This window comes from Plecotus auritus, assembly GCF_963455305.1.
Source record: "Plecotus auritus genome assembly, chromosome: 1".
In the NCBI taxonomy this organism is placed as follows: Eukaryota; Metazoa; Chordata; class Mammalia; order Chiroptera; family Vespertilionidae; genus Plecotus; species Plecotus auritus.
In genome coordinates this window covers 35,015,477-35,036,380 of record NC_137770.1, presented here as the reverse complement: position 1 = coordinate 35,036,380, position 20,904 = coordinate 35,015,477, and the positions used below count along the sequence as shown (strand labels likewise).

General features: G+C 36.0%; 1 protein-coding gene across 2 annotated transcripts in view; it reads right to left on the bottom strand.

The window, feature by feature from the left end:
- Window positions 1-13,886: 13,886 nt before the first annotated feature.
- SGPP1 (sphingosine-1-phosphate phosphatase 1) overlaps window positions 13,887-20,904 on the bottom strand; it is a 54,590-nt gene continuing 47,572 nt past the window's right edge. For both annotated transcript variants that reach the window (XM_080651389.1, XM_080651390.1), the window contains one exon: window positions 13,887-16,279. In XM_080651389.1, the coding sequence (XP_080507515.1) occupies window positions 15,728-16,279 (552 nt within the window). In that variant the 3' untranslated portion in view covers window positions 13,887-15,727. The remainder of the gene's footprint in view (window positions 16,280-20,904) is intronic.

Sequence of the window (20,904 nt, the reverse complement as noted above, 5' to 3'; positions counted from 1 at the left end):
CTGAAAGGGAGAACTCAACAAGATAAGCATGCTTTCTAGATGAAGGGATCTTTTTAAGGGATCTGATTATTTTGAAATGCAGTATAATATGTATGTAACAGCATTGTAACAGATGTATAAATAAACTTGTTGGAGGGAAATGGGGGGAGGGTTGCAAGATACATGTTACAAATGGGTAGTGAGCCAAAAATTCAAAAAAAATCGTCACAAATATGTCAAAAATTACTGTATGCAGTTTTGATGTGTTAGGAATTGGCTCTGGTTGCCTGAGCCTTCTGAGTTCAAGCCATGGGGAGTTTGGGAGAGATTATCTCACTGGCAGGGATTGCTGATTCCCAAATGAGTATGCATCTTTCCTCCAGTCAGAGTTTTCTTAATAGACAGAGCTGACCAATAGACCACAGTACACTTAAAAGACTTAGTTAGCTCTAACCCCTTGAACTGGTTTGACGGTACAGAATCTAGGTAGTCTAAGTCATGCAGACCAAGTAGATTAGTAATTTAATAACTATGTGGCTTATTTAATGAGAAAGTGATATTATACTACAATAACTCGAGTATGCATCCAAATCACTTGGTGAGCTTGTTCAACAAATTGCCAGGGACCCACCCTCAAGTTTTTGATTCACTAAGTCTGAGACAGGGTTCAGGGGTTTTGCATTTCTAACACTTTCTCAGGTGATGCTGATACTACTGGTCAAGGAACTTCATATAGAGAATCACTGCTCCAGGTAGTTTGTAATCCCCTCGATGTGATCCCCTAATGTTTTAATTTTGATTGACAGATGTGAGATAAATGGTACTAAATGGCCAGATTAAGGGTACTAAAATTCATTGCTTAAGATCAGGTGCTACCGTCATTTGATGGACACTGTTCACTTTAGGTTTTATACTCTTCCTGATTCAGATGCAGTCCAATACTAGATTTAACTAGATTTTTAAAAACTGTATATAATAAAATCAGTTCTAACATGTAATATCTCCCATTATCACAAATCTATAAACCTCAGGAATGAACTTACTGCTTCATTCCTCAATTTCTTTTTCCGCCAAAACTCATTGTACTCTGACTTCTGCCCCTATTATACACATTATTGAAATTGCTCTTTTAAAGGTTAGCATGAAACCCACGGCTTTTCTCTACCCTCCTCCTGAATCTGCCCACTAGCATTTCACACTGTTGAACTCTTTGTTCTTTTGGAAACTTTAGCGTCCCTTCCATTGGCTTCTTATCTTCCAGCTCCTCTCCCCTTTGCCCTTGGACAGACGTCATTACTTGATTGTAGCACTTCTATCAACAGAATTTGAATAATTCTTCACAATGTAGCCCTTCAGGAAAACATTCTTAGTTGATAGGTGATGAAACATTTGTTGTAAAGACTAAACTCTCCAGAAGCAATCATAACTATTTCCATGGCTTTAGATTTCACTGGATCAAGCCTGGTCTGAAGCTTACTACTGCTGGACACTCCGTCAAAGAGGGAATTCATTCTTTTTACTTTTAAAAAACATTTTGACTAATGTTCTCATCATGTACTTCAAGCTCTATATTGTATTCACGTATTTGTTTGAATACATGGAGGTTGCTGCTTACATGTTTTATTTGGGGAATTAGTAATAATAAACTCAAAGACTACCTGCCTAAAATATGTGAATTAGTCCTTATGCCTCATTTGTATTTCATTAGCCAGTTGTTACTTTGTAAGATATTCTTGGGTTTGAACTGATAAAACATTGACAATTTGTTGGAATTCATATTTGAGAATTAGTTATACAGTCTTATCAATATTACTATTTTGGATTTAAAAAATCTGTAATATTCAGAGGAACATATTCTGCAATTGAATTAACTTAAGTATAGTATGTAGTACTCACAAGAAATAAAACATTGTCTAGTTTTAGCAGAAAACTTAGAGGAACAGTTATAAAGGGGAAGAGTAAGGAACACAAGAAATTATTGACTCATGGACACAGACAACAGTATGGTGATTGCAAGAGTGGGGAGTGGTGGGGTGAGGTAGAAGAAGGGGGATAAATGATGATGGAAGGAGACTTGAATTAGGGTGGTAAACACACAGGAAAATATACACATGATGCATTATAGAATTGTATACCTGAAACCTATAAAATTTTATTAACCAATGTCACCCCAATAAATTCAATAAAAAAGAATATTAGCAGATCTGCTCTTTTAAAAATGGCTACTAATTTTCTTAAAATAAGTTACACATTTTCTTTATTTCAATATACCAACAATTTTAAGTATAATAATATGAATAGCAATAAATACCCATTTAAAATGATAGCTACAAAATGTTCAGTATGGGACTATTTAATATTCTAGTATAGGTTGCTGAGGATGTGTATAGGCAAGGAGCCAACAAAGATGAATAAGATGATGAGATGAAAGACTGAATGAAAAATTATTTGCAGAGGTAATTTTAAGGATCTTGTTCTAGCTTCTTATAATTCCATGGTGATTTCTGAGATATAAGAGAATTTTAAATCTAACTAGACTGGGACAGAGAATACATTCTGGATGATAAAGTAACAACTTCGTCTTTCAATCTGAACTATCAAAAACAACAAACTTATTTTATGTTTAAAAATTAGTTTATATATAAGGGCTCTTTAAATATCTGTGGGAAAGGAAATAAAAATGACGTCAGGGAAGAAAACAGGATATAGTCTTATTTATTTATCTCTTGTTAACTCCCTGCCCTTTGTAATCACAGCAATTACAAAAAAAGACACAGAATCTTCAGGGTAGCATTGTTATAGCAAAAAGTTAGCAGCAATCTGCAAGTTCATTAATAGGGTAATGGTTAAGTAAACTGTATTGTACCATGCAGCACTATAAAAGGATAAGATAGATCCATTCAGTCATTCATAGGACAAATATTTATTGAGTCCCTACTAATTCTAGGTGCTAGGAGTAAGCAGAGAACATGATAAATAAAGTCCATGTTCTCATGGAGCTTCCATGCTAGTGGGGAAAGAATATATAAGCAAACAAATAAACCAGAAAATTTCAATGCTGTGAACAAAACACAACCGGATAATTTGATGAAGAAAAACATATAGGCAATAGGGGTTCCATTAGATAAGATGACCAGGGAAAGCTTCATTGAGATCTGAATAATGAGGGTAAGCCATCCATAGGAAGAGCTAGAGAGAAGTGTTTCAGGCAAGGAAGTTGGCAAAGGCTTTGATGCTTGAATTAGAGAAATAGGCCATTATGACAGGAATGGAGTTTAAGGCAAAGAAGTAGCTAGAGGCCAGTTTACATAAGCCCTTGATGACATTGTGATGGTGTTTAGATTTAATTTCAACTAGAATGGGAATATACTAGGGGTTTTTTAAAGAGTGAGTGGCATAATCTGATTTACATTTTTAAATGTCTGTGTGTGGAGAATGAATCATTGGATGGATAAGGAAGTCAGTGTGGAAGCAAGATCAGTATGCTATAGGCTGGTGGGCTAGGCAAGAATTGATGCTGCTGCTACTGCTTTAAGGGCTGGGTGGAATGAAGTGGAGGTGTTCAAATTATTCTTTGAAGGTAAATGGATTACTTTGTAAAAGGTAAGAAAGGTGGAAGAATGACAACTAGATTTTTAGATCGAAAAATTGAGGGGGTGATAGTACCACTTACTGAGATGAGTAGGACTAGGTTAGGAACACATTTAGTGGAGAAAATCAAGAGTCCTGCTTTGGCCGAAACCGGTTTGGCTCAGTGGATAGAGCGTCAGCCTGCGGACTGAAGGGTCCCGGGTTCGATTCCGGTCAAGGGCATGTGCCTTGGTTGCGGGCACATCTTCAGTGGGAGGTGTGCAGGAGGCAGCTGATCGATGTTTCTCTCTCATCGATGTTTCTAGCTCTCTATCCCTCTCCCTTCCTCTCTGTAAAAAATCAATAAAATATATTTAAAAAAAAAAAAGAGTCCTGCTTTGTACATATTAAATTCAAAGTGGAAATCTAAGTGGAAAGGTCAAATAGACATTGGAATATCTGAATCTGAAGCTTGGATAGGGAGAAGATTGAAGTGGAGTTGTCCAGAAACTGGTTGAAAGTATCTAGGGAAAGAATCTAGATAAAGAGGGTAAAATAGTTTAGGAATGAACTTTTAGGCATTTCAACATCAGGGAGTTGGCAGAGGAAGAGTAGCCAGCAAAGGAGACTGGGAAGAAAATGTGATATAAAAGAAGATAAAAGAAAGTGTTTCATGATGAAAAGGGTGTGGACTGTGAGGAATGCTGCTGAGGATTCAGGAAGATAACACAGAAGATGACACTGGATTTCATAACATGGAGGTTGTTGCTTACCTGGATAAGAGAATTCAATGAAGTGGTGAGGATGGAGGTCAGATCAGAATGAGTTGAAGAGAAAGTAAAAGAAGAGGACAGAAGAAAGTATCACAAACAGAAAACAAGATGGCAGAAAAAGCCCAATGTACCAGTAACTCGAATAAATGTAAATAAATCAGATTCACAGATGAAGGGAGATACCAAAACTTTCAGATTTTATTAAAAACACTAAATCTGAGTGTATGTTCTTTAAGAGAGATATCTATAATAATAAAAGCGTAATATGCAAGTCAACCAAACGACCAAACAGCAGAACGACTGTCCAGACGACCTTCTGGATGACCACGCTATGACACGCACTGGCACCAGGCCAGCCAAGGCGGGTGAGATGCGATTGGTTGCCCCGCAGAGGGAGGCCCAGGCCAGCCAAGCGATCATACCCCATGCCTGTCGCCTGCAGAGGGAGGCGACCGGTGGCGGGGGTTGGTGGGGGGGGGGGGCAGCACCACACAGATGGTAAGCAATGGCAGCGGCTGGGGGAAGGAAAGCCTCGATAGGCCCTGGTTGCTGGCCAAGCCTAGGGACCCTACCCGAGGGGTCCTGGATTGTGAGAGGACCCAGGCCAGGCTGAGGGACACCCCCTCCCCCCATGCATGAATTTCATGCACTGGGCCTCTAGTCTTAAATAAGACCACACAGAAAATTTAAGAGAAAAAGAAGAATATGTTATGTTGATAAAAGGAATTATCCATCAAGATAATATGACATTCATGCATATAATATGTCCATGCACCTGACACCATATTTTTGAATTATGTGAAGGAAAAACTGACCAAGTTACAAAGAAAATAGATATTTTCATAATCATGATGGTAGAAGTTAAGAAACTTCTCTAAGAAATGAATAGATCAAATATCACCAAAATAGACTACTTAGCTAGACTGATTTGAAAACAAGATAACAAGCATAATCAAATAACTATATAGAGACCTTTTTCTCCAAAGATTTTCTTTTCAACAACACATGTAATATTTTTTAAAACTGACCACATACTAAGTTACAAGAGAAATGACAATGAAATCCAAAGGTAATGTAGAGGCCGAATTTTCTGTTTATACTTTAATAAAAGTATAAGTCAACAGCACAAACACCTTGAAAACTCCCTATAAATTTGAAAACAAAGTAATACTTCCACATAATACATTGTATAAATAGAAAATTATAGTAGAAAATATGAAATATTTAGAGTTAATGCAAATAAAAGCACTGATACTGAAACTTGGGAGTGAAGCAAAAATTTCCTTGAGAAGAAGGTGTAACCTTAAACATATTTTATTAGGAAACAAAAATGATTTAAAGCAAATTAGCTAGAAATTAAATTTTAAAAGATATAAACCCTAAGAAAAGAATAGAAGAAATTTGCCGAAACCGGTTTGGCTCAGTGGATAGAGCGTCGGCCTGCGGACTGAAAGGTCCCGGGTTCGATTCCGGTCAAGGGCACGTACCTTGGTTGCGGGCACACCCCCAGTAGGAGGTGTGCAGGAGGCAGCTGATCGATGTTTCTCTCTCATCGATGTTTCTAGCTCTCTATCCCTCTCCTCTCTCTGTAAAAAATTAATAAAATATATTAAAAAATATTAAAAAAGAATAGAATTAATGAAATAGAAAACAGAACACATTTAAAAAAATGATAAATTATTTGAAAAAACTACTGAAATATAAAAACTTCTGAAAACACTAATCAGTACCAAGAGAAACAAAGTAGAAATCAACCCTATTAGGCAAAAATAATAGAAATAACTACACCTAGAGCCCACTATCACTGTTACTATTGTAACTTCTACCAGAGGCTCTAGTCAAAACACAAAGACAAGAGAAAGAAATAAGAGGCACTTAGTTTTAAAAGAAAAAGTCAAGCCCAGCTGGGTCTGGCTCAGCAGTTGAGCATCAACACAGGAAGGAGGAGGTCACCAGTTTGATCCCCGGTCAGGGTATATGCCCAGATTGCAGGCTCGATCCCCAGTGAGGGGCATGCAGGAGGTATGATGATTCTCTCTCATTGTTAATGTTTTTATCTCTCCCTCTCCCTTCCTCTCTAAAATCAATAAAAATATATTAAAAATAAATAAAAGAGTTAAATGGCCATTATTTGCAGTTGATATCATTCACATAGAAAAAAACAATGATCAGTACTACTATGGAAGTAGTATGGCAGTATTACTATGAAAAGGTGGTGAAAATTAAATCAATATATAAAATTTTGTGGCTTTATTTTACACCATAAATAGCCAATGGAAAAAAATTAAAGGTAGCACTGACATATAAAAAAAAAAAAAAACCTATAAAAAAAACTAAGAATATGCTCTGACTGGTTTGGCTCGGTAGATAGAGCATTGGCCTGAGGACTGAAGGGTCCCAGGTTTGATTCCGGTCAAGGGCATGTACCTTAGTTGCGGGCACATCCCCAGTAGGGGGTGTGCAGGAGGCAGCTGATCGATGTTTCTCTCTCATCGATGTTGCAAACTCTCTATTCCTCTCCCTTCCTCTCTGTAAAAAATTAATAAAATATATTTAAAAAACTAAGAATAAATATGATAAAAAATGGCTTACGGTCTTTGGGAAAAGTAACTGTATTGAGGGCATAAAGAAGAGCTGATTAAATAAATACTATGCACATAGATGAGAGAATGCAATCTTTTAAAGCTGTGATTCTTCCCAAATTATTTTAGAAATTAATGTAACAAGAGTGTAGTATAAGAAACTTAATAACTAGATTCTGAAATTCATACGAGAAAATAAAACTGAAATGTCTAAGACAATTTTGAAGAATAATGGAGAAAATTTATTAGATATCAAGAATTAAATGAAGTAATGTAAAGAGTATAGTATTGTAATGTATTAATGTAAAAAGTGTAGTGTACTAATGTTAAAAGTAGAGGAGACAAAGATATCAATGAAACAAAATAGAGTGCCTAAAAATTGATCCATGCAAATACAGGAACTTAGTCTGTGATGTAAGTAACATCACAAGTAAGTGGTTCTTCAATAAATGATATTAAGATAATTGAGTAAAAATGGTATTAAGATAAAAAGTAGATCCCATCAATGGGGGAAAAAGGAGACATGTAATACTTTAATCAATAAAGAATAAAAAATAAAAAAAAGTAGGTCCCACATTACACTCACAAAATTCAGATAGAGTAACTGTATACAGATGGGAGAAAAAACAACCCAAATTCTATAAATATTAGAAGAAAATAAGGTGACATATTTTTATGAACACAAGGTAGGGAAGGCTTTCATATATAAAACTTTAAAAGAAGAAGCTAGAAAGCAAAAGATAAGTTTATTATATTACAAAAAAGTCCATACTGCAAAAGATGTGACAAGGTTAAAAGGCAAATTACAGAATGGCAGAAGATACTTGCAATTTATATTGATAAAGAATAAAGAGCCGAAACCGGTTTGGCTCAGTGGATAGAGCGTCGGCCTGCGGACTGAAAGGTCCCGGGTTTGATTCCGGTCAAGGGCATGTACCTTAGTTGCGGGCACATCCTCAGTGGGAGGTGTGCAGGAGGCAGCTGATCGATGTTTCTCTCTCATCGATGTTTCTAGCTCTCTATCCCTCTCCCTTCCTCTCTGTGAAATATCAATAAAATATATTAAAAAAAAAAAAAGAATAAAGAACTCCTGTCCCAACCGGTTTGCTTAGTGGTTAGAGATTTGACCTGCAGACTGAAGGATGGAGGGTTCGATTCCGGTCAAGGGTATGGTATGTAACTTGATTGCTGGTTCATCCTCAGTCCTGTCCATGCGGAAGGCAACCATTCGATGTGTCTCTCTCACATCAATGTTTCTCTCTGTCTCTACTCCTCCCTTCCACTCTCTCTAAAAATCAGTGGAGCCCTAACTGGTTTGGCTCAGTGGATAGAGTGTCGGCCTGTGAACTGAGGGGTCCCAGGTTCGATTCCAGCCAAGGGCACGTACCTTGGTTGTGGGCACATTCCCAGTGGGAGGTGTGCAGGAGGCAGCTGATCAATGTTTCTCTCCCATCAATGTTTCTAACTCTCTATCCCTCTCCCTTCCTCTCTGTGAAAAATGAATAAAATATATTTTTTTAAAAGTTAAAAATCAGTGGGAAAAATATCCTTGGGAGAGGATTAACTAAGAAACAAACAAACAAAAAGAATAAAGGACTCCTGAAATTGATTTTTAAAAGACAATTTAATAGCAAAATGGGCAAAACACATGAGTAGGCAAGCCACAAAAGGAAACTCAAATGGCTAAGAGAGGGAAGTGTTCAGTTGCACTAAAGAGTAGAGATACAAATAAAAATGAGATCCTAATTCATATTTTAGTCGTAAGATTGCCAAAAATAGGATGTGTTGGTTATGATAGGAAGCAAAAAGCACTATTATTGGGAGTGTAAATGGTACACTTCTTTTGGAGAGCAATTTGGTGATATCTACTAAAATTATAAATGTGCATGACCCAATAATTCCACTTTGGATATGTACGCAAGAGAAACTCTTGCATAATTCCACAGGGAAATTGGCACAGAGTATTTACAGAACCTTTTATTTTTAGCTTTTGTTTTTAAAAAAAATGTACAGTTCTATGGGGTTTGCTCACACAGTTGTGTGAGCATCACCACTATCTAATTCTAGAGTATTATCACCATCTACAAGAAACCCCATACCCATTAGCAGCTCTTCCCCAATCTCTCCCACCACCCCAGCATAATTCATCTACTTTCTGTCTCTACAGATCTGCCTTATCTGATCATTCCATATAATGAAATCATACAATATGTAGTCTTTTATATCTGACTTCTTTAACTTAGCATATTTTCAAGGTCATCCATTTGTAGCATATATCAGTGCTTAATTTATTTTTATGATTGAATAATATTCCATCTAACATTTTGGACATCCCATATTTTATTTATTCATTCATCAATTGATGGGCATTTGGGTTGTTTGCACTTTTTTGGCTATTATAAATGATGCTACTATAAAGACTTATGTACAAGTTTTTGTGTGGTCATATGTTTTTAATTTATTGGTTAAATACCTAGGATTGAAATTGCGGGTTGTAGGATAACTTGGTTTATATTCTGAAGAACTGCCAAGTGTTTTCCAAAATAATTGCACCATTTTACATTCCCACCCACAACTTATGACAGTTGCAATTTCTCTATATACTAACACTTGTTATTGTCCATCTTTTTTAAAAATATACTTTTATTGATTTCAGAGAGGGAAACATCAATGTTTTTTATTCAGCATTTTTTTTTTTTGTCCTTTAGTTCCGAATGAAATTCCCAAAGATTTTCTTCTCTTTTTTTTCATTTATATATTCATTTCCATTGCTAGCAATTTTTGTTGAATGAATTATAACATTACTGGAGTCTTTGGTATTTTCCCTATCCTTCTGGGTTTTTTTTTTTTTTTTTTTTTTTTTTAAACAAAGAACTATCTGTGTAGGGTGATTTTAGTAGGTTGGATTCGGTATCACCTAGTGGTGACTTTAAACCTTGTAATTCAAACAAAAGTTATGACAAAGCCTTGTAACCTCCTGTTATGACTTTTCTAAAGCAATGAACTCATTGCTTCTCTTTGGAAATAAGTGTAACTTTCTTAGAGGGGTGCATACTAAATTTTCACAGACAGGGAGAGATAAGCTCCCTCAGTACAAGTGGATTAAAATTCTTTCTCTATTTTTGATAAATTTTAGTATCCTAATAACAAAAGAAATATTCCCTTTTTTGCACACTTGATCTAGTACAGTTCATTAAATTTTAGAGAATATCAAGTCAAACCTCTCCATTTTATATGCGAGGAAGCTGTCTCATAGAAGATGGAGCTAGTGCCAGAAGTCTAGCAAATGAGCCTGGCCAGTGTGGCTCCGTGGTTGAGCGTTAACTATGAACTAGGAGGTCAGGGTTCAATTCCTGGTCAGGGCACATGCCCGGTTGTGGGCTTGTCCCCAGTGTGGGGTGTGCAGGAGGCAGCCAACCAGTGATTCTCTCTCATTGATGTACCTATCTCTCCTTCTCCCTTCCTCTAAAATCAGTAAAAATATGTTTGTTCATTTTACATAAAATCCAGCAAATTGCAGTCAAAGTCAAAACAAAAATCCTGGTCTACGGACTTCTTCATCCTTAACATACTGACTTGAGGCTATTTCTTTTATCCAACATACCTGTTTTGTCATTGAATTTCTTGGAGAAAACAGACAGAATGGGAATATGAAAGTCAATGCCAGTTTGGCACCGGCATCTTCACACAGAATGGAATTCATACTCAAAAATTTTCAAGAGAAATAACAAGCAGCAGGGTCAGGATTTCAGAGAAACCACAGCTTGTAAGCCCAGCATCTGAACCAGCTTTCTTATAGACTTGCAAGGGCAAAAATAATATGTAACTTATGGCAATGGATCACATTAAAGTCCCCAAAGACTTATGAAACTGTTCCATGAAAAGTCAGCAGAGGTGTCTTAGAAATGCAAGTTGCAGGTGAATGGAATGGCTATACTTGCAGATCTGCAATGGCTAGTAATATGTTTGAGTGCTGGTAATTAATTATAAGGTAAATTTAAGACAATATGGTCATTATGTCTTTTAAATAGATAAGACACACACACAACTCGAATAAGGAAGCAAAGACCCTTCTGGAACAATAATGTTGAATGAGAAAAATTTAGGTGGTCATTGGTGTATTGTAGATTACCTCACACATATGGAATATACTGATGGTGTCTCTGTGATTTTACTAGCAAACACTCTTCCTACACTCGCCCTACAGTCTTCATGTTCTAAGCAGTTGGGGTTAGTCAGATATGTGACAGGCTCTTAGTTCCATCCACAGATAAAGTCTCACTGTCTCAAGTATGGTGGGATAAATATTAAGTTGAAGAACACCAACACCATCCCTAGAGCATGCCTGGAAATCACCAAGTCCTCTGGGAGGCAGTCCTCTGTGTAGAACACATAACGGCTCCCTGAAACTGGTCTTATCCTTAAGACACATTTCCTCATGGTCTGCTAGCACGTTTCTGGGTATGTCATCAGTTTGCTTTACAATGCTCTAGTGAGGTTTTGGAAGGTGGTGTTGGACGTCATCAAGAAGTCATGACCGCTAGTTGACCAAAAAGCTGGACCTGGGCCATTGGAGGCTCCCCACCTCCTCCCTTTTCTGGAATGTGTATTCCTCTTGCCTTCCCTGTTCCCAGCAGATGCCCCAAGATATCTACAACCTTGAGAGAATAAGGTATCACTGAAACCCTGTGGATGGTATACATAACAACTTCAGTTAGGGGCCTCGATATAAATTTCTAAGATTTGGCAGACAGGTGCATAGATGTACTCAGCCCTCGTAGTTCCCTTGCTTTTATACCGGCCGCCTTCAAATCTGGGGTGGCCTGACTTTCTTTGGTCTCTCCCTGCCCTCCATATATGGGGGCCAGTTTCAGATTATGGGGCAGATGTTAACTAGACTTATTGTGGTGATCATTTCACAATATATACAAATATCAAATCAAGTTGAACATCTAAAACGAATATAAAGTTATATGTCAATATGTCTCAATTTAAAAAAAATCGTGGGCCTGGAGACCTCAAGGGAGCCTTTAAATGTTAAGTAAAAAAAATTGATCCTTAAAACCTTAATATATCTTGTCTACATTTTAATTATTAATAACATTTTAAATATAAAAATCACAGGTTATAAACTGTACAAAGTAATATTCTCCTGAACACATTTATATAGCTTATTATTAAAAACAAGTTATATCCCTATATATACAGAATACTTTCTTTTCAGATTTTAATTCTAAAGAAACTAATTTGGATAAAAAGCACATTCTATACAACAGGGAATTGTAATTACATGCAAAAACATTTCAAGAATCTAAATTATTATCCTTTAAATATTTGCATAAAAAGTGACAAAATTCTTACCAGATAACTTTTAAAACAAGAAGTAACAGGTAGACTATTGCATTTTTAGACTTTACTTTTTTAGATCAATATCTTTAAGCCTCTAATGAATGATGTGGAATTTTCCCCCAGAAAACTGCACATGCTGAAGCCTGTCTAGGTACCACGAGTATTCATTCTACATGTATTAGTTAAATGCCTACTGTCTCCAGGGGTCCAGAATAGAGGCACAAGCTATTTTTCCTCCTGGAGCTTACACCATAGAAATGAAGACAAAAATTTAAAAATACATAAGACAATGACAGGTGATAATATATGCTATAATGGATTTTGGTTTTGAGGACTTCTGGTAAACCTCAAATCTGAAGAGGGATCTATAATAATATAAGCATAATATGCTAATTAGACCGGACAGCCAAACGATCTTCTGGATGTCATTCCGGACAAAGCCACGGCTGCGGGGGCCGAGGCAGAGGCGGTTAGGGGCGATCAGGCAGGCAGGCAGAGCAGTTAGGGGTGACCCGGCAGGCAGGCAGAGGGGTTAGGGGTGACCCGGCAGGCAGGCAGAGGGGTTAGGGGTGATCAGGCAGGCAGGCGATTGGTTAGGGGCAATCAGGCAGGCAGGGGAATCAAACCAGCCACCTTTTGTTGTACAGAGGAAGGTGTATGGGATGAGGCTCCAACCCAACCAACCAATGGAGCCACACAGGCCATGGCTGTTTCATTATGTGTCTCAAACTGTTATCTCTTCCCTTTCTCAAAGTATCTCCTCAGCAGACAAGAGCTCTTTTCAGAAAAACAAATTCAACCATAAAGCTGAATTTTAAAAATTGGACCTATTGATGTCCAGAATAAATAGTTTTGTTTTTAAATCTAAATATTCTTTGTTAAAAAGAATGAAATTGCTTTGGCAATAAAAAAAATACCTTTGCTATATAAATTGTGATTATATTTAAAATAAAAACATTTTAGTATTTATATATTCATCTTTATCAAATGTCTTAGAAAATTTACCTTTAAATTATATTCAGATCATTGAATTCATTTTTACGCTGTCTTTGAAAGACATGTTATTAAAAATTACTTGTAAAGAAAACTAGTAAGTAATTTTATAAGTCTGTACTAGGCATTGCTTTATATTAGATCTTACAAAAAGTTTCTGGAAGACCTAGTTTTTGCAATTCACACATAATGGCATTTTTAAATGACAAAATGAAATATCCATGAGTTGTGGTGGGTGGATAAAAAAAAAAATGGACTATCCATGTTTATTCTGCTTGAAAAAGTAGTTGTACCTAGTATGATTAATTCCTGAATTAATGAATTAACAGTCAACTAACTATAATACTGTTAGCCACAGATTTTACTGAAACATGTTTTATACGTAAGTTTTTCAAAGAAATACTATGAAACTTTTTATTAAAAGTATAATGTCAAAATGATCATAAATGGAGCCCAAAGTCAACTTCAACCTTAAAGAATTACTTCAAAGTCTTCTATTACTGAAAACAGTATGCTGATTTTGAATAAAATGCTTCAGAGGGAAAGCCTACTAGAATTGAAAATCTAAACATATGTTATAAATTTCTACCAGATAATCCCAAGACAAAGGCAAGGAAGGCAAACAGAACAAAACACCCTGCAACCTGAATTTGGCTTTTATTTTTAAATATATTTAGCATGGAACTATCAAAGAACAGAAAATAATAAAACACAAAGAAATGGAATATTTTCAAATACCTTTAAAGCTAGACATAAAAATTAATAAGATAGCATGGACCCAAATTATAGGAAATAGTCCCTAAAATTTGATTCATTAAACACATTTTGAAAGAAAAGTTCTTTGCATATTTTCCAACATACCAAGATGTTCCCAAGTGCATTGGTTTCCTATTAATAAAGGTCCCAAATTTGGTTGCTTTATTTAAAATGATCAGATTCAGTATTGGTAAAAATTACCATGTCTCTAAATTCTCAATCAGAATTATAAAAATATGAGCTTTAATAGTTATGCAGCCCAAAATAGAAACATCTTAAAGGATACTTCTGGATAATCAGACAGATATTGCACTAAAGTAATTCCATACCTGATGCTCATTTATGGAAAGTTAATTCTCTTCTTTATGAAAAACTTACTACAAATAAATGTAATGTTAACCTAATTATAATTACACTTCAAAAATATAAAGGCACAGACAGAATAAAGAATAGTTTAATACTATACCAAATTTTCCTCTGAAAATTTGAAAAAAAAATAGGATCTAAATACTGATACTTTTTGATTTTATAATTTACCTTAAGTAACTAATAAGTCAGTATTAAAAGGTAACTGCTACACCCAATCCTTTCCAAATAATTTAGGGAAATGGTTTGTTTATATCTGAAGCTTGTGCATTGTCCCGTCTATGAATTTCAATTACCTTTCCATTAACTGGAAACATCTACCTGTAGTATAAACAATCAAGACAATGTACAAAAAATATATCTTATTCCTATAACTTACAGTGCACAGAAAAATACTTACAAAAATGGAAATATTTGTCCATTTAGTTTCCCAATAAATTAGAAGATTTAGCCCATTCCACATTTCTTTCTAAACAAAGGCTAAAGAATTGAGGGTGTGTTTTACTTCTAGCCCTGTTAGCTTGACATATTTTAAAAATATTTGCCTGATTACATGTAAGTTAAGATTAAGTTAGCATCTTATTTTTATATCACAGTATACATGGCATTTCTTATACGGCAAACAGAAAGGCACAATTAGCAAGCAATAAAATTCAGTACCTGAATTATTAAACTGATGTTCAGAACAATTGCAAATAAAGTACATTCAAGACAGTACAGAACTGGTGGGGGAAAGGAATCCAAAAACAAATTTTTCTGAAATTTGGTCCAATAAAATGCCTCCCATATTCAACATCATGGGTAACATGATGGCAGTATAAAATGAGGCATAAATCAGTATGTGGTAGCATATGAATTCTGGTCTAGTAATTATTTATTAATTAGGAAATGGCTCCCATAGTAAGTAAACATTAAATATATCTGTAATAAGAACATGCCTGTATTAAGTCCAAATACACAGGCACAACTGTTTGCATATTATTATTGAATTTATAATACACCCCCCCCCCCGTTTAAAAATGTAGCTATGTAATTTTATATATCATATATTAGATACATAATTGTATATTATGTACCTTAATATATGTTATATCTTGAATCCATAACAGCAAAAAACTCTCCAAATATTACATGAACAGTCTAAATGAATACTAAACATTTTTTCAGTGTTGAAATAGCTCAGCTCACCTAAACAATATCTGGATGTGCAAATGTAAAATGCACGAACTCATGAATTTACTTAATTATTTAAGTTAAATTCCTGCAAAAGCCTAACTCTGATTTGGCTTTTAACTAGAATATATTTTTAGACACCAGTAACTGATACCCTTCTTTCTTATCGTAAACAATATTTCTCCATCAAGAGATACCAATGAAGGAAAATATGTAAGGAGCCAAAAATGTGATAGAGAATCCAACCATTCCATAGGTAATGTACCGATAAGGGAGTTCAACTTCCATGTGCTGTCTTGCTTTTCGAACATCATCACATGGTATATTGAAGATTTTACAGGCTAAAGGAATGGTGAGCTTCTTCATTATTATTCTGGCTAGTAGTACAAATACCATCCCTACAAGGATACGCAACATGGCTTTTCCAAAGAGAATCACAGTAATGGGGGGCCTAACTAAAGGTAACATATCCAGAGGAGGATCTAACATTAGACCCATGTTATAGGTAACATGAGAGCCACATGCAATTCCAGCACCACTTCCTAGAATCTCAGCTGTGTCTCCTCGGGATGTACTCCAGGTGTCAAGAGTGAAAGAAAAGATCCCCAAGGCTAAATGAAGCCCAATGATGATTAATGGAGCATATTTGTGAGTTTGGTTGAAGTTGTCGATCAGGTCCACAAATGGATAGAAGATAGCTAAGATTAAAATGGTATATAGGAATCCAGCAATAATATCCTGGGAAAAGAGAAAAGTAGAGTTGTTTAGTATAAGACTAAATTTGGCATTAAAAAGATATATACACATTTTAAAAAATATGTCACTTTGTCAAAGTAAACTTTACTAACTGCACATAGTGGGTACTAAAAACTATTTTAATGATAATAAAAAAGACATATTGAAAGAATTACGTTTTCATAGTTCTACCCTTTCATAAATTAATTTACAATGTAAAAGTATATATAGCCTGGTCGGCGTGGCTCAGTGGTTAAGCGCTGACCTATAAACCAGGTCATGGTTTGATTCCCAGTCAGGGCACATGCCTGGGTTGCTGGCTTGATCCCCAGTGTAAGGTATGCAGGAGGCATAATTCTCTCTCATCACAGATGTTTCTTTCTATCTCTGTCTGGCTCCCTCTCCCTCTCTGAAATCAACAATAATATATTTTTTAAAAGTATATATATGTAAGTATTTATAAATTTAAGTAAACACATATATACTACACAGAAATTCATACTCAAATTCTGAACAATTTGTTTGATTAAATTATGTAGTTTTGATTTCTAGGAGAATATACCTATTTTTCAAAGATACCATTTTCATTTTCATGCATTTAAACATAAAATCCAGTGTGATTCAAATAGTGAGCAAAGGCAAGAGAGATGTGGTATGAGGTCAAAGAGATAAGCAGAGGCCAAATCATGTAGTGCACTGCAGACTCGGTAAGAAGTTTAATTTTTAATTTTTATTTCAAAAGTGATAGGGAACCACTGAAAGATTCCCAAGTAGGAGTGCAACAACTGAACTGCAGTGCGGAGAATGAATCATAGAGGAAAAATATGGAATGGACAGGAGACCACTGGAGACACTGGTGGGAAGCTACCGCAGTGGTTCACTCTAGATATGGTTCGTATCTACATGAGGAGAAGTACACAGCTGGGCTTAGTAAACTATTTTAGCATTAGAGCTGACAACTTCAACTTGGTGATAGACTGAATGTGAGAGAGAAGCAAACGAGAAAGGGCTGAAAGATGACTCCTAGCTTTAGGTATGAACAATCTGAGTAGGTGAAAGAGGAAATGAAGCTACTATTAAAAGAACTTGTGTTTCTGAATCATTCTTGACATGAACAAAATTATTTTGGAACTTCTTCCTTAAATTTCTAGGAATTTCTAGGATCTACTCTCTATCACTGAAAATTTTATTAAGAGTTTCTTATGTTGCCTGACTGGTTCGGCTCAGTGGATAGAGCATCAGCCTGCGGACTCAAGGGTCCCAGGTTTGATTCCGGTCAAGGGCATGTACCTTGGTTGCGGGCACATCCCCAGTGGGGGGTGTGCAGGAGGCAGCTGATTGATGTTTCTCTCTCATCGATGTTTCTAACTCTCTATCCCTCTCCCTTCCTCTCTGTAAAAAATCAATAAAATATATATATTTTTAAAAAGAGTTGCTTATGGCCGAAACGGGTTTGGCTCAGTGGATAGAGCGTCGGCCTGCGGACTGAAAGGTCCCAGGTTCGATTCCGGTCAAGGGCACGTACCTTGGTTGCGGGCACATCCCCAGTAGGAGGTGTGCAGGAGGCAGCTGATCGATGTTTCTCTCTCATCGATGTTTCTAGCTCTCTATCCCTCTCCTCTCTCTTCCTCTCTGTAAAAAATTAATAAAATATATTAAAAAAAAAAAGAGTTGCTTATGTTGCCCTAGCTGGTTTGGCTCAGTGGATAGAGCATCAGCCTGTGGACCAAAAGGTCCCGGGTTTGATTTCAGTCAAGGGCACATGCCCAGTTGAGGGCTCAATCCCCAGTAGGGGGGTGTGCAGGAGGCAGCCGAACAATGATTCTCTCTCATCATTGATGTTTCTATCTCTCCCTCTCCCTTCCTCTCTGAAATCAATAAAAATATATTTTAAAAAAAGGAGTTGTTTATGTTCACTGCCTCTACTTCCTCACTTCCTATTTTTTTCTAAACTCATCACTGCACTGAAACCACTCTTTTCAACTAGTTTTCAGAGTAGATGCTTATTGTTTTTCTTATAATTTTTTTTAATATATTTTATTGATATTTTACAGAGAGGAAGGGAGAGGGACAGAGAGTTAGAAACATCGATGAGAGAGAAACATCGATCAGCTGCCTCCTGCACAACCCCCACTGGGGATTTGCCTGCAACCAAGGTACATGCCCTTGACCGGAATCGAACCTGGGACCTTTCAGTCCGCAGGCCGACGCTCTATCCACTGAGCCAAACCGGTTTCGGCTATAATTTTTATTATGTAATATTTGGTACATAGAAAAAGATATGTAGAGCGTACATGAACTTATATATAATTAATATCTATGAAATCACTGCCCCAAAATAGAAATACAATATTACCAGTTCTTTGAAATACTGGTATGCTATCTCCCAATTCCATCACTGCATCTTCCCCGGAGAACATTATAAATCAGTGTTTTGGCTGAATAAACATTTTTAAAAACTGTTTTACCACATATCTTCAAACAAAATGTTATCTGGTTTTGCTTCTTTCTGAGCTTTACAAAAATGTTATCATAGTATGTCCTTTGATTTGCTTTTTACTCTACACATTATTAAGATTCATTCATTATATGTAACTGTAGATCATTCACTTTCACAACTGTAGTATTTTTCTGTGTGATTATACAATTTACCCATTTTCCCACTAATGGTCATTTACATTGTTTTCAGGTTTTGGATTAGTTAATTGGTTATGGCTGAACTTAAATGCTTTCTTAATTGGTATGTATTCTTAAGCCAACCAGGAATATTATAAGTAATACTACTATCTTTCTTTTGATGTTCTCTGGTGTGGGTCTGCAAGAGTTTCTCCAGGACATATGCCTAGGAATAGAATGGCAGAATCTTAAGGTAAGTGCATGTTCAATTTTACAAGAAAATAAAGAATTTTCCGAAGTGTTTGTTGTATATATCCTAGGAGTCATTGCATTTTTCTGATTATTATTATTTTTCATAAGTTTATGGGCTAGTCCTTTTTTTTTCTTTCCCTTATTCAATGATGAGAGAGAATCATTGATCAGCTGCCTCCTGCATGCAAACCAGGCATGTGCTCAGATCAGAAATCGACCTGTGGCCTCCTGGTTCATAAGTCGGCACTCAACAACTGAGCCACACTGCTGGGCTCCTTTTTTCTTTCTTTTTAATACTAGTATGTTTTTATTGATTTCAGAGAAAGAAGAAGGGAGAAGGAGAGAGATAGGAACATCAATAATGAGAGAGAATCATTGGCCGCCTCCTGCACTCCACACACTTGGGGATTGAGCCTGCAACCTGTGCATGTATCCTGACTAGAAATGGGACCATGACCTCCTGGTTCATAGGTTGACACTCAAACACGGAGCCACAACAGCTGGGCTATTCCTTTTCTATGCAATGTATATTTGTGTCTTTTGGGCAACTGTTCTTTTGGACTGTCTTCTTGCTGATTTACATGATTTCTTTAAATAGTCTTCATGATCATAAAAGAATGTTATTCAAAAAGTTTGTTTGGTCCTAGCTGGTTTGGCTCAGTGGATAGAGCGTTGGCCTGCAGACTGGAGGGTCCCGGGTTCGATTCCAGTCAAGGGCACATGCTCGGGTTGCGGGCTCGATCCCCAGTAGGGGGCGTGCAGGAGGCAGCCAATCAATGATTCTCTCATCATTGATGTTTCTATCTCTCCCTCTCTGAAATCAATAAAAAAATATATTTAAAAAATGTTTTGTTTGCCTTTTACATTGAAGACATCAATATATCCAAAATTCCTGCCATTGTGCTCACTGTATGGTAGCAGTTCAATAAAAAATTTGAAGTGGTGGATTGGCAGTCAACAGTATAATACTTGAAACCAATGTTCTAAAAGATACTCAATTCCAATCAGAATACTATGGAATATAAGAACAGCTACAGAAGATACAGATAATTACTAAACAGACTAAGAATTGAATATTCAACTATCATGTTTTTAGGAAATAGATTCAATTTTGTTCACCACCACCTACCAAGTAGCTTAGCATATTGTAGAAACTCAAATATTTGTTGAGTGGACAAATGAATGAATGAATGAATACTTTATAGGAATTTATTTTATCTATTTTAACAAAATCTACTAAATTACTTATAAATGAATATCTTTACTGCTTTTCAACAATTACTACATTATATATATTAGAAAAATATTTCGATATAAAACAAGTTCTCACTGATATTTTCCTATTCTACAGTATGAGGTGAGACTTAAATTTTTTATTTATCTATAAGTGGCTCCTTTTATAGTTAGTCCAGGAAAGATAAAATCAATTAACAAAATGTTTTTAAAAGTATCAACTAAGGCATAAATACCATTGGTGTATTCAAAGTTCTTAGAAGGACATAAAAAGCATTTCATATCTAGCTTCTACCTATCATTAAGCTTCAATGTCAGATCTTATAAAGAATTTATAGACTCTATTTCCTCTCATTTTTGGATTACCTTTACCATGTATATTTTAGACAAACTATTACATATCCTTTGCAATTCTGCCCAGGCATGTATCTCCTCCATAAACTTTCTCCTCCTACCCCATAACAGGAACAACTTTCTCCTCTCTGCCTCCTAAGTTTCTTCTACATACCTATTACAGCAGTTACCAC